Here is a 22,809-nt window from a genome sequence, read left to right as displayed (position 1 = left end):
CCAGGACATCCCTGGCTGTAGGAAGAAAGGAGCCAGCAGTGCAGCTGCTTTTTCAGTGAGATTCTCCCCAGGGCAGAAGGGGAGTCATTGACACATTCCCCATCACTCCTGCTGGGAATGTGAGTGTATGGCTCTTTGCTAAGCAGAGATTTTGGTGTCTGGCTAGCAGAGCAGACCAGCCTGACATACGGCTGGGGGCCACCTGAATGAGCACAAGGCATCAGAGTTGTTCCTCCCCGCTGAAGGAGCAGCAGTGTTGCAGATCCCTTTCTGGCTGTGTCCCTGCTCTGGGAAGCCTTTGCCTGTGTGCTGAGAGTGCACAGATTGCCTGCAGAGCCACTGAGGGTCAGCACAGACAAACCTGCACCCTCTGTGGCGTGTGGAGTCACAGCTGACAGGACAAGTGTAGGTGTTACTGGTTGGTGCAGCATGAGAGCAGGGGCTGTTAGGGATGAGCTTCTTGGGTACATTTGTTTGTTGGGAACCTTGGCCCCACCAACACAAAAGGTATTGACCCTCCTTGTCCACTCTGAAAAGGAATAAAATTTTGGGCTAAGAGCAGGGAGAAATCTGCAGCAAGGAGCATGCAGGTCGGGCTGTGCCCCTCTGGAGAGCAGGGAATTTGTGTGATCCCACCAGCACAGGCAGCACCCCGGGAGCCCCGGCCTCCCTCCCATTAACACCTGTGGCACCGACCTGCCGAGCCCCGGCGGGTCCAAGCCCCAGGCAGTTACGGGTGAGGCGGCAGCCTGAGCACGGCCTGGAGCCGAGCTCCCCGAGCTGTGGGTGCTCTCAGGTGCCATATGTACTGCAAAGAGCGTGCGGCACTTCCCCGCGCCCGGCTCCGCGCTGCGCTCGCTCCCAGCGCTCTTCCCTGCTGGAAGGCAGAGCTCTTACGCGATTCAAAGTTGTTTTGTGGTTTATTTTTGGGAAAGGGGGGGGGAAAGAAATAATGTAATTCGGTGATGCCATTTGCATCCTAGACAGATGATGAGTTGCTCTGGCTAGCAGCTTAACCCTATTAGGCAACGTTAGGGACTGTGACTTTATTAAATAATAATACAAATTATTTTCATATCAAGACCTTTTGACTTTGTAACTTCCTCATATTGGTACGTTGTCAACAAGAATGAAATTTCGTAGTTAAGGAATATAAAATAGAGTAAAAGGCATCCAGAATTCACAGCTCTGGGGTGGATGTTGAAGAACACGTCGTGTGTACTCGCAGTGATAGCATTATAGTGGTACATAAAATACCAGGGAAAAAAAGTACTTTTACTTCAGTAGTAGCTGTGAGTGTCACCTGGGAGACTCCAGATTTATTCTACAAGGCTTTGGTAGAACAAGGTCAAAATTTTATTTCAAAAAAAAAAAAATAGGACCCCAAGGTTTCAGGGGATTTTTATCAAATTGCTAGCATTTTGCCAGATCTCTAGAATTTAATGTGGAGTTTTATAGAGAGGCTTCGTTATGAAGATGAGGGTCATGTTGCCTGCTGTGAGGACCACTCGCCCAGAGCCCTGCTGAGCACAGCTAACAGGGGCTTCTCTCACAGGGGAGAGGTACAGACATGGGGTGCCCAGTTTGGCAAAGGGGTCACAAATCCCAAACACTGACGGTTCCTGAACGTACCAAGGCAAAGACCCTGCAGAGAAGTTAAATTAGCACACTGCAAACTGTCACCAGAGCTTAGATTTATTTTCTGGAAGATACTTTCCAAAGGGTCTGAATTTGGGGTGAATCACCTTTCTACCAGCAACCTGAGGGCTGCCTGAAGCCCTCCCAGGGCTCTGCCATGTGCTGTGTGGAGCTACACCAACAGACCCACTTTTGATGTTGGCTTTTCATACCTAACTTAAAGAATTATGTGCCACAGAAAAGCTGCCTAATGACCGGACAGCATTATTATCTGGCATCAGCAGCATAGCAGGACGATAACTATTTATTTACTCTTTGTGGATAATGTTCTGTTATTTTCTAGTCTTTGGCAATAGCAAGAGAGCATCTGATATATACAATATTGGTGTGTATCCAATTGTTTGTGAACATCCCAAGTTTTGAAACATGGTTGTGAGAGAGGAATATAAGCTTAAGCTTGAAAGGCTAAAAAGCAGAAAGCCCCACACGTAAATGCTATTATACACTTAATGAGGCAGGGTTTAAAAAAAAAAAATCAGCCACACAAGTTGGTTTTATCAAAGAAAATGTATAAATAACAACCAGTGATTCAGAGTGCCTCACAAAGGGAAAAGCAGAGACGGGAAGCTAGCACTTCACTTGTGGCATTCAGATAATTCTATTTACTACACTAATCTTTTGGGCTTAGCAATTGACAATCAATATATTATTATCAACAAGCGTTAATGCAAACAAAAAGCTTCTATTTCTTTTTTTAACTGTGTTCCCCTAAGTCCCTTAAATTTAATTAAAACCAGACAGCTCTCCTTCTAGTACAAATTAGAGTTAAAATCATATTAAATATTTGTTCCACGGGAAAACAAAAGTGTCAGCTTGTGCTACCAGGTTTGGCTGTTGCTTTTTTCCTCCTTTTTTTTTTTTTTTACACACAGAGGGAAAAAAAAAAAAATACCAGCTACTCAAAGTTAAAATAAAGTCTCTCTCCCTCCCTCCCCGTCTCCCAAGACTACTGTCTATAACATGTTGTTCCTTATAGAAAGTGGGATATGGTGGCATTTGCTTGATTAACTTGCTCGACAAAAGTGACAGCTGCTGTGGGTGCATGTAGCTAAGCTGCACAGCGCAGTTCCGCCTTTGTACATCTGTCAGCAAAAAAGGAGGAATAAAGAGTGAAAAGAGACAAATTGGTCCCAAAAGGCAATCCATTCAACTCAGGAGGTTTGCTCTATTCAAGCACTCGCTGGGAATCTCAAGTGCTAGGTAGCTTATTCAATTTCATTCATTCTTTAGAATGAGCCCTCAAGTGTTTAATTTCTTATTCTGTTGAATAAAAGGGGAGCTTTTTTTTTTTTTTATTGGAAGCATTAATTGTAAGACTAGCTGATCAATGCCTGCAATATTAACTCATTGCTTATTTTATGGTTAGCTGTGTGCTCCAAGAGCCACAGCCGCTAAACTTATTTCTGTAACGTGGGCAGCGTCACACCAATTTCTGTGCTTCTGGAAAACCTGGGCACTCACAGCAATGTTATTCTCAGTGCCCTGAGCCCTGTGCCCTGCCCAGCTTGGGGGAATGGTCCAAATCCTTGGCAGGTGTAAATCGAAAGAGCCTCTGGGTCATTATTGGTGCCACCCATGGCTGCGGCCAGGACACGGCCGAGCCAGATGCTCTGTGCCTGGGGGCTCAGCCCCGAGCCCACTGCAGCTTTGGCCCTCTGTGCTGGAGGAGGTTTTGTAGCTCCAAATGCTGAGCTGCCTTTGGGTGGTTCTTTGGTCCCCAGTGAAGGGCAGGGCAGGGGAGCCCTTCTGCAGGGCTCTGTGGAGTAACACCCAAACACAGGATGGATTTTGTTGAGTTGTGGCAAAGAAAGCTGATGAGAGGATGGGATGGGGTTTGCTGCATGGACAGGTCTCTGTTTGCCCTCCAGAAAATGTATGCTTGTAGGGGAGAGGTGTGCCTCTTCCTTCTTCATTGTATGGCAGAAGGTCCATCTCAGTCTCCTCATTGACACTGGGGACCAGAATGGTGTTTGTGCTTGGGTGCCTGTGGCTTTTCATCCACCTCAGCTCTGCCACCTCCTCCTCCAGGGCCACTGCCACATATCTTAACTCAAGCTTTTCAGACACATTTGTGTCACCAAGGCCCTGTCCCTGCTCTATCCCCACTCTCCCTGCCTGGCTGCAGCACCACAAAACTCAGGTTTCCAGAACCGCCCGAAAAACAGCTGGGCTCAGCTCTGCCAGCCTGTCCAGGACCTTGCTAACAGTGCTTGGGAGCAGGGCAAGAGTCACTGCCCTCATCCACACCCAGTGTCCCAGCAGAGCTGGCCACTGGAAAAGGGATTGCATAAGCTGCTGTGGATGTTCATGCTGGGAACTTCTCTTTATTTCTGATAGACAGGAGTAGGAACTGCGTTGGCTCTGAGGCCCTGTGCTTTGGGCTTGCCATCTTCACCAGGTTTTTGGAACAGCAACAACTGCCTGTAACCAAGAGCGAAAGAAACGTTGAGGGAAGGTGGAGAGGAGCACTTTGGTGGCCACAGAAGACTGAATGGACAAGAATGATCCTTCCATGAGTGCCATAGGGAGATCTGGGCTTTGGGTTGCAGGGCTGCAGGCAGTGCTGGTGTACAGACCTGGCTGTGCTGCTGGGCACACTGAGAGTGCAGGGAGGGACACAGTGCCTGGGGCTGCAGGCTGCTCCTGAAGAGTTCTGCTCCCACTCTGCACACACTGGCAGCTGTGTGCACCGGGCTGGTCCCCAGGCAGTGGGTCCCTGCACTGCTGGGGCTGCATCCCTCCCTTCCCTGTGGAAATGGCACCTGCTTAGGGGAGGTGGCTGCCATGAACACTCATGACAACACCAAACACCCAGTTTGATCTCAGGGCCACCCAGGACTGGGATGGACACAGCTCTGTCAGCTGTCCCCTACTGTCAGCACTTGTAAATCATCACAGCCCCACTCTGCCTTCCCCCAGCTGAGCTTCTGGCCCATTGGACAGGGGTGCAAATGCCAGAAACAAAGAGTTGGTAATTTTATCTTTTTTTTTTTTTTTTCTGACTGATCAAATCACTTTGAGCTGTTTCCTGAGAGCAGGTTCAGTTTTCCTTTGGGAAGTACAGCTCACAGCCAGCCTGTTCCTCTCTCCCTTCCCACCTCTGTGGCCCCCTCACTTCGTGCTGGCCAGCTCAGGGATGCTGTGGTGGCGTCCGCCCAGCATCCAGTTCCTCATCTTTGAAACACCTTGAATTCAAGGGTTCATTTCAAAGCTGCCTTTCAGCATTTCAAAACAAGCCCATGTCCTGGACAAAGAGAGGGAGCCAGCCTGCATTCGGAGCCTCTTTGTGCAGTGTGTGTCACAGTTTTAAATAGATTTGCCCTGCTTGGATTGGTTCTGGTTGGAAAGCGAGTACTGAAATGAGAGGTCATAGGGGAGAGTTACTATGGTAATTGAGTAGTATCACCAGTAGTTTTGCTCTTATGAGCATTAAAGCACATAATAATAGACAAACAACAGTGGTTAAAGCAAGCAGGTAGGATTACTATGTTCTTTTGTCAGAAGTATATAATGTCTTGTAGTCAGTTTTAAAGACTTCTCAACCCCAAATCCACCCAGCAGTCACCTGCTGAGTAATTTTGTATGCCTAATCTCTAGCCCTTAACTACAAGCTTTCTGCTAATTTGAGGCAAATGGGTATTTTTGACACTAAATAGAGCAGTAAAGAATCCCTGACCTAGAAAAACTCCGTTCCAAGGCACTGAGAGCAGAAAAATATTCTTTCAGCATCCTTGTGAGACCTTTGGAATGACATAAAATAGCTTTGACTAAACTGTGCTGCAACCTTCGATTAATGGTTTGCAGAAACTTGCTGAACATCCCTACTACAACTTCCCCCATAAAACTTGTCACTTCAGATTGCCATCAGCCACCACAACAATAATCATTTCATGCCTATTGCTAATTGCAAGCACAGCTGAGGCTCAGCAGGGTGCTCTTGCACAGTCCCAGGCCTTTATACCAGCCTCAATCTGTTGTATGGCACTTGTTCACACACAAAAAAACTACCAGTAAAGGCAGAAAGAGGCAGAGTCACAGGTTCCTTGTAATCCCTCTGCTACCCTGCTGACAACCCAGCCCTATAAGCATTCCTGGTTTTGTCCCACTCTTTACAAAAGCTGAAGTGACCTTAAGCTACTAGTATGTAAGCTTTTGAATGAAGAATACAGCTCCTTCAGGTGCCTTAAGAAGCAGTGTTGCATCTGGCTTACGAGATTCTGTTTGCAGCACTCCTGGGGTGAGCTGTGGCTTCCTGTAACATGTAAAATATGAGTGTGAACTCAAGGTTCATGGCAAGGAACAGGAGGTCATGCTTCCATTCAGCTCACACCAAAGAGAACGGGGCTTTGCAGATGTTCCCGGGTGTGTGTAATGACACCACCTCCCAGAAAGCACAGGAGCCCAGCACAGGGCTGGGTTTTGATAAAATGTGCCACATTCAGTGTGCTACTTGCAGATTTATTCATACCAATTTCTACAATTTATGTATTCAGAGACAAACTTGCTATTTCAGGAACTTATTGATCATGTTTTTGCATTCAAAAAAAAAAAAAAAGAAGGCAGAGGGCTGGGGAACAAGTAAGCTTATTGCTCAGGCTGGTTGGGGTGGGTTGGAAGGGCAGCCATAGAAATGCACCTTTTTTAATGCTACAGCTCCTGTAATGCCCATCCTGGTGCATCCCAGCTGGCCCATGGCCCACCTCATCCACCCAGCCTAGCACCCAGCAATGAGGGTTGCTGTGAAAGACAGGAGAACAGGAAAACAAACCTGAAAGAGGGATTGAATTTCTGTCTGTACAAATACAGTACCTGCTTGCAGTGACTGGGCTCTGATAGTGTCTGCATTTCCTCTGCTGGGGCTGGCTCATGGTGTGCAGCCATGGGGCTGTGGTTTGCCTCTACCCTGCTGACATCCTGCTGGAGGAGTGGTACCCACTATGCATCCATGAGGATGCAGGCTCCACAGCCTGTCCTCACCCTGTGCCCCCAGACTGAGTGTAAATTGTCCCCTGGGTGAGGGACAGGGATGCCAGCAGCACCAGTAATGTGTGTGTGTACTACACTGAGTTACATGTGAGCTTTTGTCCACAGGCCTGGACCATCAGGGAGGTCTATTTATTCTGTACAACCAGGCATGAGGAGTTTTTTTGCAGAAAATGTATTTATGATATTTACTTTGGTGTGGCAACGAAATGTGCCTGAAATGTGTTGCAAACCCCTTGTCAGAGCCCAAAGTTCAGTATTTGGGCTGTGGCCTCTGCACCTTGTCTTTGGGGACAAGCCACAAGGCTGGAGCTGGATCCCAGAGGGCACCCTGTGTCCCCAGCATGAAGCCCACTGCCCCTGAGGGCATGGCAGACCCCCTTGGGGACAGCAAGGTGGCCAGTGTCCCCACAGGAGCACTCTGTGCTCTTTTGTCTGAGGTGAATACGTTTCTGTTTAGGAGCATTTGGCTTTTTTGTTGTTTTTTTAATAATATAGTCATATGCAAATGTTATCTTCTTTGGTAGGTTAGTCATGAATCAGAGGGCTTATGCGTCTTATAGCACATCAACACTAGCGAGAGCTAAAGGGAACATTTAATTTATGGGCTAACTTATTTTTATGAATATGCAGGGCTGAAATTCAGCAGTTGGTGTGTGCTCTATGAAGTGACGTGACGGTTTTGTGTATCAAGATCAATGAATTAGACTTTGTCTTTTTCTCATAAAGCAGAAAGTCTTGGGAGTGAGTTGGCTTTGAGAAAGAGAGCTCCTTTCATGCAGCCGAGCGCTGCGCCTGGCTGAGCCCTTGTCAGCCGCTGCTCGAGAGGAGAGGGCTGCAATTCACATTCGCTTCCAAGGAGTTTGCATCTCCCCAGAACCCAGGGTGTTTGAAGTGCCCTCCAGAAACACAGAAAAGCATTTCATTTGGCTTGCTCGGAAGGTCTCACAGCAGCAAAGTCACCTTGCCAATACCCTCCGGGCAGAGGTTATAATTTCTGTTTGGGATCACATAGCCCTGTGGGCGTGTGTGGCGTGGGACAGACAGAAATGGCAGGACCTGCCCCTGCCAGGGACTTCTCATCTCATGCAGAGTTGACACAAACACCCAGCAGATCGTTCTGTGGAAGCTGGGAGGCGGCAGGGGAAGGGAGGGGGCGTGTGTGTGTAACACATGGCTGTGCCCTTCCTCTGGGGGCTCCGATTTGAAGAGGTGGCAGAAGGGGAAGGAGGTGTTTGGCTGACCTGGGCATCCATGTGCCAGCACAGCCCTGGGTCACAGCTAATGTCACCCAAGAGCATGACTCAGTTAACACTGATTGCAGAAAAGCAGCTTTATGAACATTAACAATTTCTCTGTTTTGCCCACGTGGGTCTGCAGCATTTCATGGGAACCCAGGCAGATCCCCCAGTGGCAGCAGTTGCTCTGTGCCACCCAACCACCAGCTGGCTGTTGGCTGCCCTGGGTCCATGTATCTGGGATCCTCAGAGGATACCCAGGGACACTCTGACTTCTCAGACTAGTCTGAGGCATTGGAAGGTATGAAACCCCACCAGACCTTCATGTCTCCTGTGCTCATCAGGTCTACACCAGCTGCCCAGGTCACTTCACTCACTGTTCAACCCCAGTCGGATGCCAGCACCTCAGGTGACAGCTGAGAGCTTCTGCTTGCCAGTCTCAATTAGTCTCAACCAAGCTCTTGCCAGCTTTCTGTCCTGGAGAGGAAGGGTCAGCAGAATCTCTGCCACAAGTTACACAAGGTGTAAGCATGGAGCATGAGGTCACCACATGCCATTTCTTCGGTGACTCTTTCATCTCCTTATTTCCTTCGTTACAAAGAGGTGGTATAGAAATTAAAGAAGAGGAGCATCATTTGAGTTGGGGGAAAAATTCATCCCTATGCAGCTCCTGGGTGTACTGCCACTCAGCTCAGAGATGTCTGTTGAGCACACATTTTTGTGATGCAGGGCTGGTTTAGCTTAGACTCATTTGTTTACTTTGGTGAGCCTCATGCCACCTTGTGGGTGCCAGTGTCAAAGGATGGAGGGAAGCAAATCGCTGGCAAGTTTTGCAATTACAGAATGTTCAGTTGTCTCCATTCCCCTGCTGCACCAGCAGCAGGACAGGGCATGTTCTGTGGCAGAGACCCCCAGCCCGAGGGGCATTGAGGGGGGCAGCAAGACCTGACTTGGACTGGTGCAAGGTTTCAGGCTTGTTGGGAGGCAGCTGCATCCCAGACTATGGATGGTGCTCTGTCAGGATCTTCATAAACTGGTCTGGTGGAGTTTCTTTACTATTTTAACTGGTTCTAGATCAATTACATCTGGTCTGCAGTATGGGCTTTGATCTCTGTGTGTAAGAGAGGTCACAAGAAGGGTGCAGCTGTGCATACAGAGGTGTGATGGGTTTTTGCCTGCTTTGTAACCAGCCCTTGTGCTGAGCACCTTGGGGAGGTTTTGTGGCTCCCCACCCACCCCCCAGCCCCTGCTTTTCCTCCTCTTAAGGGCTCACTGCTCATCTGTGGGCATCAGATGTGCCATGTCAGCCCTGCATGAGCAGGGCTCTGATCCACAGCCCGCAGGAGCTGCTGCCACACTGCTGCGAGCCTTTTGCACAGACAGCAGCACAATTTCAGCCCCTGGAGGGGCCCTGTGAGTTCAGCAGCTTGAAACAAGCTGATTTCTTTGCTGCTTTTCCATCTTTCATAACTGTGAGGGTGAAACCAAAGCACTTCCCACACAGCCTGGGCAGGCACCCACCCGTAGGTGCTTACACCAGCATCCTTCCCCCCAGCCAAACCTTTCCCTGCATGAGCCTCCCCTCTGCTCACCCTCAGGGTCCCAGACTCATCCTGTGCCTGTTTATGATTGAATTTGAAGATGGTAAGTAACCTGAGTGTGGGACCAACATCCTTAAAGGCAGGACTGTGTTCTCACTGTGGGAGAAACAGGTTAAAACATGGCTCGAGCCAAACACACATCACTGCTGGCAAGTGCCATCAATGGCAAAATCAGATTTCAAGGCACTACTGGTGGCCTTTACCTTCCTAATAAGTTTATTTTGTTATTATTTTTATTAAAATTTAAAAGCCCATGCATGGAAATTCTGTGTAAGAGCAGATGCCAGTGTCCCCTCTCAGTCTGTGGCCCCCCATGAGCAGGCTGGCAGGTGGCTGTGAGGCTCAGAGGTGGCTGTGAGGCTCAGAGGTGGCTGTGATGGGATGCTGGGGGCACAGGTGTCACTCAGGGCATTGCACAGAGCCCCGTGTGGGTGCTGGAGAAGCCGTGTCTCTCTTGCAGCAATGGTACACCAGCTCCATGAGTGTTGTGTGCACTTGGCTGACAGACCGCATGGACCTGCAGCTCCACATCTACCAGCTGAAAACCCTCATCAGGATAGTCAAGGTAAGCACCCAGGGTGTTCCCAGTGCCCCTCACTGTCAGGAGGAGCCTTTGTGTGCTCCTGCACGTGTGTGGCATGTGCTCTGTCACTGGCAGATAAATGAAGGATTCATTAATATTCTTTTAAAGAATTAAGATAGCTCTGTCTATGGCAGGTAGCACTGGATAAACGGGAACTTTAAATGCAGAGAGATGTAAAATACAGGTGTGCAAATAAGAACAAATTAACTTCTTGCATTAAAAACAAAAACCAAACTCTCTTGCTATTTGCTGTAAAGTAAGTGCACCAAAATTAGCCTTTTTTGTGGACAAATTCACTGATCACAAATTCACTGATCACACCTGTGAGCTCTGGTGTTAAAATGGGTTAAATCAACCCAAAAGTTTTTAACACTGTTTTGCTAGAAACATTTAAGCCCAGCTATGGCTCGTGATTATTGTCAGAATGCAAATGAGATTGTTCTCATAGTTAATTGAAGTTGTTTCTTTTACAATGGATGTATATAATCAGCTCTAAGAGATCACAAAGGTGAGATAACATACCCTGAAAGTAGCATTTTTTTTCTTTAAGTGCACGTGTATGTGTATATCTGTGTGTGTGTGTGCCTTGGACTAATGATAATTATTTCAGTGTGAAATCACAGTGGTTTACATGAAATAATAAGATCACAGAAGGGGGTAAATATATTTTTGATCATTTTAGGTTCTATCTAATGCTTTTTGGTCTAGTATTTTATAATGTTTATGGTCTTGTGTGCAGTGAACACATTGAAGGGATGAATAAATTAAAACTGAAATGTATTAAATGTGCTTTTCATAACTGAAAACAACAGGCACAGACAGATTATTCCTACTTGTCAGCTAGCTGAGGAAAGTTTTTTTTCCTTGCGCTTTATTTATACCAATATTACATTCAGAAGCAGCTATAACAAACCCAAGGACTTTCTGAAATAGCAGAACAGTAAATAGTTTCTATGCAGAGCACAAAGCAGAATTAAATGAACAACGAGAACAGGGGTTTATCTTACAGAGTTGAGAAAGTTTTAAGCATAAATTCAAATAAGAGATATTAATTGTAATAACAAGAGAAGTATAGGAACCATGGAAATACAATTCCAGATTGAGGTGAAAAAGGGAGATTTAAGAAACATGTGCCCATGCTTATATTCATACCTCAATAATTTCGTCCAGTATCCTGGACTTAGTTTATTTAATCCCTATACTGTAGGTAGGATTGTTTAATATGGAGCATTCCAGGAATGTGTAATCATGTCTGTGGGTACAGGGGATAAGCATCCTGCTGCTTGAAGAGAAATAACTGACATTAGAGGCAGGATGAACACATCCAGGAGCCAGGGAAGTCAGTTGGAGCAGAGCCCTTATATTGCTTCGATGCCTTTTTAGACACCAGCCCACCCTACGCAAAGCTCCCTTGAGCTGCTTTGAAGCTGCCCAGCCCAGCCCACAAAGGCAGGGCTGGAGTCCCAGAGCTGTAATTTGTTGCCCAAGGCACCCTAAGGGAGGGTGTAGTGGCCAGCAGAGATGCTCCTGTGGCCTCTGCGCTTCCCAGGCAATGCAAAACGTCCCCAGGGCTGGGATTTCCCTGGTATCCCAGCCTCTCCCATTAGTGGCCCCAAACCCCCAGCACAGGGGCACAGGCTGACTCCTGCAGGGGTGCTGGTGTTGGCCCTGACCTCTCCCTGTGTGTGCTGTAGAAAACATACCGAGATTTCCGATTGCAAGGCGTGCTGGACTCCACCTTGAACAGCAAAACCTACGAGACCATCCGGAACCGGCTGACAGTGGAGGAGGCCACGGCGTCGGTCAGCGAGGGCGGGGGCCTCCAGGGCATCACCATGAAGGACAGCGATGAGGAGGATGAGGAGGATGACTAGGGGCAGCTGGAGCAGCGGCTGGGGGTCGCCTGGTATCCGTGCATGTACCTCGTCTGTAACTCAGTTAGCCACATTAGGAATTTTTATGTCAGCTCTAAATGCCCATGAGAAGTTTACCAATACAAATGCCATGTTAGCTGTGTGGTAATAAGATTAGCACCTCTCTTTGACTCATCGGTTTCCTAATTTCATATCTATATGTTCATAAGCAATATGGAGCACCATTGTTTAATACTGTTAATGGAAAAACTACATAGAAAACATCCTAGGTGTGTCCCTGTTATTAAAGTTTAAACAATGCTTCATTAATGTACTGTATATACATTGATGGTAAATTGTTGTGAAGATGAGTGACTCGAGTCCTTTCATTTCTTTCTCTTCTGTGGATGCCAACTGCTTAAAATTAATTAAAAAAAAAAAACAGCTTTGTTTTTAAAAGAAAAACCAGGCAATTACAAATGATTTTTTTGTTCTCTCTCTGTTCATTTAAAAACCAGAAAACAAACAAACCCAGACAGCCGTTTGAATCATTCTGCATCCTTGTTAAAGTCCCAGGCTCTTCCCTTCAATATGCAGTTAACTCCATAGAGACTACATCCCAGAGGATTAGTCATTCTAATTGCCACACCAGATTAATCCTATCATTATGGATATATCATGCCACATTACAAGTCCAAAGCAGTTGTTTTATGTTGACGTTTGCTCCTCTAAATGTTACATTTTTGTTTAAATTTCAAATAACCGTGTATGTACAAAGACAACTTTAATTACAATCTTAGACTCTACAAATGTGTTTATAATAATATATTGAATATTTATTTCGGTAGATTGTAACCATAATTTACAATTCCTCTGTTTCACAATGGTTTTTATATATGTCATGTACATTGCATTTTGACCAGTAACTGCATGTCCATCAGTTCCTTCTCCAGAGCTTTTACTTTCTGTGTAAAATAGTGATCCATCTTGCTTTTTTTGCCTTATACAAGCCGACAGTTGTAAAAGTGTGAGAACTGTGGCTTCTCAATAAATAACTATTCAGATGTCCTAATAATAAATTATGGAGTCTTTTTATGTCTGCCTTAGAAAAAAAAACCAAACTAAGCTGAGATGTAAGAGCCCCAACCTCACAGAATAAAGGCATTTTCTTTTCTCATGGGTGTTCTTTAGTTTATTAATTAAGAAGATGGTTTCCTGATTTGCTCCCAAAGGCCAGGATTGGGGGCACACTGTCTGTTCCCCAGGTACAAGAGCATTTCTGCTATGACCACCACAGCTGTCTCCACCATTATCTGCACTCTGTGTCCTGTGATTTGTCCCTTGACATCTAATTGATGTCTGCTCTGGTTCAGCCCCTGTTATTATTTGGCCATTAGCCTTACCCAACACTTACCCTGCTTCAAAGGCCTCAGTTTGAATTTTAACTTCTCCCAAAGCAGTCTTAGTGCAGCAGGGCAGAGGCAAACCCTGAGCTGAAATTAAATAAAAGTCTGGTTTGATGGAAAAAAGACATGTTTAATGGGAGCACACTTGAACTGGCTGCCCAGGGAGGTCATGGATACCCCATCTCTGAAAATGTTCAAGGTCAGGGGCTCTGAGCAACCTGGTCTAGTGGAAGGTGTCCCTGCCCATGGAGGGGGGTTAGAAGTAGATCATCTTTAAGGTCCTTTCCAACCCAATCCATTCTGTGATCCTCTGTTAGACTCATAGTTTCTGAGAGGTTTTGCAGTCCCTCCCTCCCTCCCATCAGAGGGAAAAATCTAGCAAAAATCTAGCATGATTCCTGCTAGAACACCAGAACTGGTTCCTGCTAGCCCAGGTCTCAGTCATTTGAGAGAGCAGCAGAAGAACTGGTGAGCTTTACCCCCAAACACACCCTGTGGCCAGCCTGGGAACCAGGACAAATCCCTCACAAATAAAAGATGGGCAAATGGAAAAACGTCCTACCTGGATGAGCCTTCCTGACATAATGAACAATTAAACCATATTCCAGAGCCCAAAAACATGAGACCCACCCTGGACATATGGGAGGAGATTGGGACCTCTGGAACTGCCTGTGAAGAGGGTGTTGAGTCCTGGGCTGGGCTGGAAGCCTGGAGCATATTCACCTGCAGTGCAGGATTTTTGGGTCCCTTCCCTCTGTGTCAGTTTAGCATCTGCTGTGGAGGTGCTGTGCAGCCCCACCTGGATGGCCACACCCCACACCTTCAGCATCCACCTTTCCCAGGTGTCCTGGGAGCACCACCCCCTTGGAACAGGGGCATTAGCAGGGGCTTCACTTCGGGAGTGGGTGGTGGATGTGCACATTTAGCACCATTTACGTGTTGAGGAGCCATCTGATGCACCAGGATAGACTAATTTTGAGCCCTGACTGTAGCCCAGCAGACTTGATACTTGTCTTGCTCTGTGCTGCTGGTAGAGGGAAGCATTGCCAGAAAAAGCTACTTCTGAGGACTTAGGCAGGAATTTGGCTTTGTGACCACAGACACAGGAAGCTTTTCCCTCTCTTACCCACCTTTATAGGGCAACTACTTGGCCCTGAGTCCTTGGAGGAGCTGGGGTAGTAATTGAGTGTTTAAGTCATACTCAGTCTATTAAAACCAGTTCAGATGCCTATGCAGGTCTGTCACTGGCATGCACACAAAAAATATCAATTCCTTGACCTCATTATGCTTGGAGCCTTCAATCCCACCCTGAAGCCCTCCCAGGATTTCCCTGATAGAGCAAGTCTCACAAGATTTAAAGTAAGGAACAAACTGCAAGCACCACCTGGGTCCTTTCTTTCTAGGGGGTTGAGACCCACTTGAGACCCACAGAAATACTGCTGCACACGTGAGTTCATGCCCTCTTTATCCTCTCCCTTCGATGCCTTTTGTGAAGGACAACAGCTCCAAGAAGAAGCCCTAGGAAAGCCTTACTGGGGTGGTCACCAGGCTGGTAGCAAAGAGCACTGAAGGACATGGAAATTTATAGCTCTGCTGGCAGTCAGGCAGAGCAGAGCTGGAGAAACAGCTTGATTCTGCTCTGGAAATGTCTCTCTTTTTTTTTTTTTTTTTTTTTTTTTTAAACACAAAATATTTATTGGGTAAAAACACAGCCCACTTCCACCTGCCACCTTTCAAAATAGTGAGCCCTGCTCAGTTTTTTGAATGAGAGAGTGTGGGTGCAGCCTTGAGGAGATGCTCCCTGGCTGTGCATTGCTAGCACGCGTCGGTACCTCCCTAAAGCAGCAGCGATTGGACACCCTCAGCTGAGTGCCTCTGTCATGAGCAGTGACCCTGTGGCCTGTGACAGCTTTTTGTGACCTCAAACCCCAAAAAAGCACCCCAGAAATTCCACAGTCCTGAGGCTTGACCACAGAAGAGGGAAGCATTAGCCAACTCACTATTTTTAAGGCATTTGGACCCAAAAGATGAGCTTTAAGATTATGTACTTTAGTGTAAGCAGGGAGAAGATCTTACAGCATTGCTGCAAAGCAGGATTGAACCTCCCACTCCACAGCCTGCAGCCTGTGGCTGAGCAAAGGAGTGCACTGCCCCTGATCCCCACTGCCTTTAACCCTGCACGGGGCCAGGCTGTGCTGGCAGCCCAACCCTCCCCTGAATGAGTGCTGGGTACCAGGAGTGGGAAGAGCCACCCTGGGTCAACCGTGAAGAAATGTCAAATACAAATGGTTTGGTTTCGCCTGAAAAATATCAATCTGGGTTCAAATCCCTCCTGGGTTTGAATCCCTCCTGGCCACAGACTACAGTCTGGACAGGGCTCAGCTCCTGCAGAGCAAAGCTACACCTTGGGCAGCACCTGTAAGAAATGATAGATGTAGCACTGGCACAGGTGGCTGAGGAATGTGAAGATGATGTACTGCTGGTTCACTTCAGCCCATTGCTGTGATGGAACGAGCCCCAGCAGTCAAAGGACTTGGTGCCAGTACAACTGCACCTAGATGAAGAATCTGCCTGTGCAGTTATGTCAATCAGTTTTGGGAAAAGAGGAAAATTTCATTCTTCTGCCAGCAAAATTTTAAATGATAGATCAGGCCAAAACTTCTCTCATATTTACAGGGAAGTCCAGCGAAAATATCCTTTTTTTGACAGACTTACTTAAAGCATGTGGCATGGAGACTGAAAATGCTATCAACTATTTGACTGACAAGTGTCAGCAGCTGTTCATCCAATTTGTTTTATATTTCACCAACTAACAGATTCTTTCCCCTCTGCTGTAATGCATGTCTTCTGGCCCATAGGCATCTTAGAAATTGCTTTTCTGCCTTTCTAGTGACCAAAACGTCAAAAATATTAGAAGACAATTTGTGTTCAGAAGCATAAACAGGCATGCAACAAAGCAAAGATGATTTTGCCAACATTCAGGCTGTGTTCTTTTTTAAAAAGTCACAGCAAACCTAAGGCAAAAATTATTTCTCTAAGCTTTAAAAGAAAAATCTAATGCAAACAAAGCACATGACAAATCAGCACAGGTTAAACCATCAACTTCCAAAGGGAAAAGCTGCTGTTTAATGGGCAACCAAAATGCAGCTGAGCTCTATGTCAACCTCTGCACTTTGGCTGGGAAGTTGAGAACTCTGCACTTCCATCACCAGTATTTGTTCAAAAACCTGTTCCATGTTGCCAGGATTCAACAAAGCCACTGTTGTATCAAACCAAGCTTGGCTGGGAGAGTCCTTTGAGCCATTCACAAAACCCAGCCCTCTTCATCTTAGGTCTAGCACTGCTTTCAGAACTCTTCGATCCTGACTGCATATAATATAATTATTGCAGTTTTCACCCATCATGAACCTGCTGGACTAAAAAAAGCCTGTGTGACACCTCTCTCTGGTGAGCTGTATTCCATTCTATTTCCTTTAATCAAACAAGTTTAGGCTTTCAAGCTAAACCTGAAGTGATATTTTCCTCAGCCTTTCTGAAAGATACATATTCCATTTCGAGTCATAAATCCGCATTTGTTGTAACTATGCAAAATATGGGAGAAAAAAAGTGCAGAGATTATATGCAATCTGCCAGCAGAGTTGTGTGCCATGAGGAAAATGCCTCACAGGTCAAAACAAAGAAAAACACTGAGCAACAAATTAGTTGCAGGCAGTAGCTAATATGGAGATCAAAAGATTAAAATCAACATACAACGATGAAATCACTGGAATAATAGGAGCACTTAAGAAGATTAAGTCAATAACAGAGTCCAGTGCTACGAAAATAAGGTTTTGATTATACTGTAAAATTTTATATTGGGAGAGCAAAAGTAATTACAGCCATGACATGCTTTGCTATCCCCGCCTTAGACCATCTTGGCTCATTTCCTATGCAAGGAATACAGTTGTTGAAATAAACAGAAATGTTATGACTCAAGTGCTCGATTCAAAAACAAACCAGGTGGTCAGATCAGATTGGGGACTGTCAAGATGGGGTCTGTAAAATCAGGACTTGTTGCAGATCCTGGAGGATATGACAGCTGGGGGGAGCAAAGGCCACCCCGTTTAGGACTGGCTTTCTGCACAGAGAGCTCCACCAGCAGCTGATGTCGGGGCTGTCCCAGGCTGTCAGCTGGAGAGGAGAAGCACGCACTGGAAGGGAGGTAGGAGGAGATAAATAGCTCAAAGACTGGTGGTGAATGTGGTGGTGATGAACTCTGGTAACAGGAAAGGTATTTTTCTATCCAGCTAAACAGGGAAAGATTGAGGGTTTGGTTTTACGTCAGAGGCAGAGACGTGGCAGCCTCCAAGCCCATGCAGACCCTCACAGCAGGGCCAGGAACATCTTCCATAGCCATGTTCAGCAGCTCTGGGAGTCAGCCAATGGGGATGGGAAGGGTGACCCACCAGGGCAGCTAATGCTCACCATGACAGATCCACCCTTGATCATGTGCTTGGTGTATAAGCAGGGATTAATGAGCCAGTCCCTCCAGCACAAACTGGCCATGGCCATGGAGCACCAGCCTCATCCACAGACTGTGGGACCAAAGGCCTAGAGCTCCATGGAGAAACAGCTACCCTGGTGAGACCCTCCACACCCAAGAATTCTGAGAGCTCCTGGTGGGTTCTGCAGTGCTCTGTGTTTTGTGAGGAAGAGCTGAAGCAGCTCCTCTGTGCCCCAGGGCTGATGACTTGCCCTGGCTTTTTGCACAACTGTTTTTTCAATATCACTATCTCCAGCCCCACCCCAAAAATCACAATCTAGGCTCATAATTAAATCAAATAAATAAATTCTCATCTATTTTTACATAATTTGTGGGTGTTCTTGAACATTCAGGAAATACTTGGGTTGTGCACTGAAGTTTTTTCCTCCAGTAATGAGGTCTGGTTTTTTTAGTCTGGGTTCTCATTGTTGGGGGGATTTTTAGTGGCTTTTCTAGATCATGTCTTCATGAATCAACCCATTTCTTGTGCCCAAGCAGCACAGCAACACTTTCACTTGTCAATCTGGGAGCCTTGCCAGGCTCCCTCTGCCTTAGCCACCATGAGGGACAGGGATGCTGCAGTCCAGCCGGTCCCACCCTCCCCAGGGGAAGGGGACAAGGTGCTGCCACCCACTGCCACCTCCACACCACGCAGCCCATGGAGTCCAGCTGTGCAGCGGGTAAGAACATCTGTGACAACACTTCAAAAAATGGCAAATACAAACCTCAGACAACCTGGTGTGGCAAAACCAGAAAGACCGGACAGCACTGAGTGAGGAGTGAGTGGCAAAATGACAGTGGAAAGATTGGTTTTGGAAGGATTCTTTCTCTGTTTGATTTTCTTCATTTAAAAAGGAAGTAATTTTGAAAATGAGATGTTATTCTATCTCATTAAGGGGAGAATAATTCAAAACACGTGGAGTTTGTCCCACTTACTTTTTTGGCCTTCCTTCTTCCAAGCAAAAAAAAAGGAAGGAATAGGAACATGAAACTGAAGTGGGCTTCTACCCATTTTCACTGTTTTTTGTTCCTTTTCCTGAAACGTTTTCAGTAGGAAAGTGAGAACAAGGCCATCCCCCCATTATATTCTCCTTCTCTACTTCCTCCCACCTTTTCTCCTAAATAGAAAATAAGGGGAAAAAACCCCTACAAACCCAGAAAAACTTAAAAGCTCCCACTCCGTCAAAAAAAAAAAAATAAGTACAACATTTCAAAACATTAGGAAGGAACATCTTTCAGTTTCAGTGTTCAGAAACGAAAGGCAGCATTGCTCCATTACTGCAATGCGAAGGATGACTATTTCTGACAATGAAGATGGAGAAGAGCAGCTCACCCTTTCAACAATTTCCTCCTTGCTTTACTGGACAGGTTGGCTTTGGACATGGTGTGGATTCCAAGGACTCCTCACCTGCCTCCCGGGCTAGACCAGTCTCACACCAGGAACTCGATTTCCCTCAGGATGTCTCTCTCTGCTCCTCTCAGGCAGGCAGGCAGCGTTTTTGGGGCATAAAGCCTGGCTGGGATCGAGCCGTTAGTTACCATTCCTGTTGACAGGCAAACTAGAATAGGCTCTGGCTCACTTTCTCCGAGCTGCGGAAGGAGGAATGAGCCGGGAAAAGAGTTCATTCAATTGCTTCTGTTTGGCAGCTCTGCAGGACTCTCCGCACAGACAGAAAGAGATGTGGCAAGTAAGGAGTTGCCATTTTTAGAATTACATAAGCCCATTTGATTGCCATCGAGGCACTCTGTGCAGCTCCTGCCACGGTGCCCTGCCGGTTGCTTTGCAGTGGGACTAGATTGCAAACGGTTTTAGAAGCAGGTCAGATACCAGCTTTTAAAATTGGATTCAGGTTGAAAATGTCGATGTTACTCCTGCCATCACTGACAATATAGACCAGTACAGCCATGCAAGGACTCAGCCAGTTTGCTTCCAACATCCCACCAACCACACTTCCTCTGGAACCTCTACAGTGCTCCAAAAACTTAGGTCCCCAATTAAAAAAAAAATCTAAAAATATAAAATAAAATTATCTGCCTATAGTCAGGCAATAACGTCCATAACTCAATAAAAGGAATGAAAAAATACCTTGGGAGGGTCTCAAAGCCACTGCCCCATCCAAGGTGGCCTTGCCAGGCACCATTCCTGCCCCAGTGTGGCAGTGTCTGCTGGGTGATAGGGAAGCAGGGTCACCCCCAATGATGCTGTGGGTTCTGCAGAATGGGAGGGACTGCCCGCGGGGACTGAGGCACACAGAGCTGCAGGGGCACTGGTCCCTTGGACCAAGTATCGAAGTTTCAATAGAATAACCTGACAGATTCACATGGATAACAACCCTCACTTCACCTCCGCCCCAAACTTCGCTACCCTGACTTCTCTGTTCGTTGCTCATTATTTTGTCCAGTCTCTGACCACTGCAAACTCACTTGCGGCCAAACACCTTGGGACCATCCCTGGGCTGACCCTTCGAGGTCGCAATCGCTGCCTTGCACGGAGACAAACCCAAATGCAGCGCGGTGGGGCCAGGGCCGGGCGGCACCGCAGCCCAGACCTTCTGCAGCCCAACCCTGGGCCCCTCGGGCGCACCCTCGCACAAAGCGGCAAAGCCGCAGGAAGAGCTGTTCCCCCACTCCGGCTCACAAAGACAGCCCCATCCAAATTGCCCGGGCCGGGGGCTCACCCGGCAGTCCGTCACCTTCTAGTAAAAAATAATAGGGAAAAGAATTGGGCAAAAAAGTATTTAGAAAAATACCTATAAAAAGCAAAGCAGCATGGAAATCAAAGCCACCATTTCGGGGAGATTGAAGCATAATGCTAATAACTTTCGGCAGCTTCCACTGCAGAGTTTAAGCAGCTGCCAAGTTAAATAACTAGGAGGATCCTAAGTTATCTTCCAGTGGACCAGAAATGCCCAGTGCCGACTGCCTGGGCGGAGGCGGCCCGACGGACGCGGGAGCCGGGCCGAGCCTGCGGGGCCCTGCGCTCCCGCCCGCCCGGGACCGACCCGGGACAGTCCCCGGGAGCCGCTCACGGAGCGGGGCTGGCTGTGGATGAGAGAAAGGGGAACCCCCGCCGGTTTTCGATGTCAGCGGCCGGGGAGGGTTTGGGGCTGGGGCTGCCGGGCGCGGACGGGACCCCCGAGGGCAGCGGGCGCTGGAGGAGCCCCGGGTGACCCCGCGTGTCCCGCACGGGCCCGGCCCGGCCCGCCCGGGCACCGCACTCGTTTTTCTGGGGAGGCAGCGGCGTAAAAATAACCGCAGGAGCGATCGCGTCCGCAATGGGAACGTCTTTGCGGCGTGCGCCTTCTTGGGAAAAATCCGCAAACCATTTCTCCCTCCAAATGTCGGGGGTAAAGGATTAAAACCCCACGGGAGAGCTGCCTCCACGGGAGAGGCGGGACGCGGGGCCGAGCCCGGAGCCCGCTGCGCGCCCGACGTGCAGAGGCTGCTGCCCCCCAAAGCCGGGCTGGGCCGCTGGGCCCCCCCAGAGCCACCCCAGCCCTCCCGCCCGGCTCTCCGGGAGCACCGGGGCTCGGGCTCGGTGCTGGGCAGGCGGCGGGGCCGGGGCAGCTGTCTCAAAGTCAGTCAGTTGTAATATGCTCGCCGGAACAGCAGAAGTCGAATCGATAGAGACGGCCTCCAGCTGTGCCTAAACCTGCGATTTCAATTAAAATACTGAGCTCTGATGCCCGGGTCTTAGCTGGGATCTCAACGCCCTGATGCGTGAGGCGTGCGGCACCCGGTTTGGAGCTGGCCGGGAGGCAGCGGCACGGCCCGAGCCGGTACCCGGCCTCGGGATGCGGGAAGGAGGCAGCCCCGGGGCTCGGCGAGGGCCCCCCTGCCTCTCCTCGCCCCCAGGAGCCCCGGGGCCTGCGGGACCCGCTGCCCCGAGCAGGGCGGTGGGTGCACAGCAGCGAGCCGCCAGCTGCCCCCTTGGCCAGGGAAGGAGGGAAAGAGGGAGAGACCCGGCTCAGCAAACACCCCGGCAAGGACGAGGGCGGCTCGGGGAAGCTGGCAGCCAGCTCCCGGTCCCGGCTCCGCAGCCCTTCTTTTATCCTGCCCGAAATCATCTCGTTTACAGAAAATATTTGTTTGCACTATTAGTTGGTACTGGAGTTAATTACTCAACGTGTGAGCGGGGAGTAATATGGATAAAAGCAGCCCCAGTGTTTATTGTGTGGGTGAGCTGTTTGAGCGGTGCTTGAATAAACTGCAATTAGGGTTAGATAGAGATTAATTAACATGTGAGTGGCAAGGTGTAAAATAGTTCCCAACCCTCCACTCAGTATAATCTGCAGGCGAGGAAAAGAAGTTTGTGGAGGCTAATTAAATACTTCGCTAAAGCCGCGAGCCCCGGCAGTGAGCGGAGTCCAGCCCAGCGCAGCCGCCGCCTGCCCGCTCCCGCTGCCCGGAGGAGGCGCGGGCTGGGCGGGCACGGCGGCTCGGGTGCAGCGTGCCCGCCCGGGGCTCAGCCGGGCTCTCCCGCAGCCCAGACAGCGGGCACGGCTCCTGCGGTTCCCCGCGGTCCCGTCCCAGCCTCTCCCCCGGGAGCGGGACGGTTCCATCGCTCCCCCGCACGCTGACCCGGCAGCTCCGGGCGGGCAGCGCTGGGCGGGCGCCAGCACCTGATGGATGCTCCAGGCGGGGTGAACCCCCGGGACTGGGCGCTCCCCTCCGCCCGCAGGCAGCCCGGGACGGCCGCCGCTTTTAAAGTTTGTTTCTGGAGCGTGTTGTGGTTCGCAGGTGAAAAAGCCTGTCTGCAAACAGCCGCCGGCGAGCTGTCCCGGCGGGGAGAGGAGGCGCGGCTTTGTCAGCGCCGCACAAAACCCCCGAATTCCTCTAAACTTTCTTAGACGCGCGAGGGAGGGGGAAAAATATATATATATAGGGGCCTTTTCATTGCTTGCTTTACCTCTGGCCAGGCTCAA

The 22,809-nt window shown here is 48.5% G+C and overlaps 1 protein-coding gene across 11 annotated transcripts in view; it reads left to right on the top strand.

Annotated features, from left to right (window-relative positions):
- The window catches only part of CADPS (calcium dependent secretion activator), a 206,436-nt gene extending 193,303 nt beyond the window's left edge, over positions 1-13,133 (top strand). For all 11 annotated transcript variants that reach the window (XM_077184356.1, XM_077184358.1, XM_077184357.1 and 8 more), the window contains 2 exons: positions 9,981-10,085; positions 11,798-13,133. In XM_077184356.1, coding sequence (XP_077040471.1) covers positions 9,981-10,085; positions 11,798-11,977 — 285 coding nt within the window. In that variant the 3' untranslated portion in view covers positions 11,978-13,133. The remainder of the gene's footprint in view (positions 1-9,980; positions 10,086-11,797) is intronic.
- Positions 13,134-22,809: the final 9,676 nt, after the last annotated feature.

The sequence above is a fragment of the Agelaius phoeniceus genome, chromosome 11, assembly GCF_051311805.1.
Source record: "Agelaius phoeniceus isolate bAgePho1 chromosome 11, bAgePho1.hap1, whole genome shotgun sequence".
Taxonomy (NCBI): Eukaryota; Metazoa; Chordata; class Aves; order Passeriformes; family Icteridae; genus Agelaius; species Agelaius phoeniceus.
The sequence above is the reverse complement of the archived record's forward strand: the minus strand, read 5'-3'. Positions and strand labels throughout refer to the sequence as shown.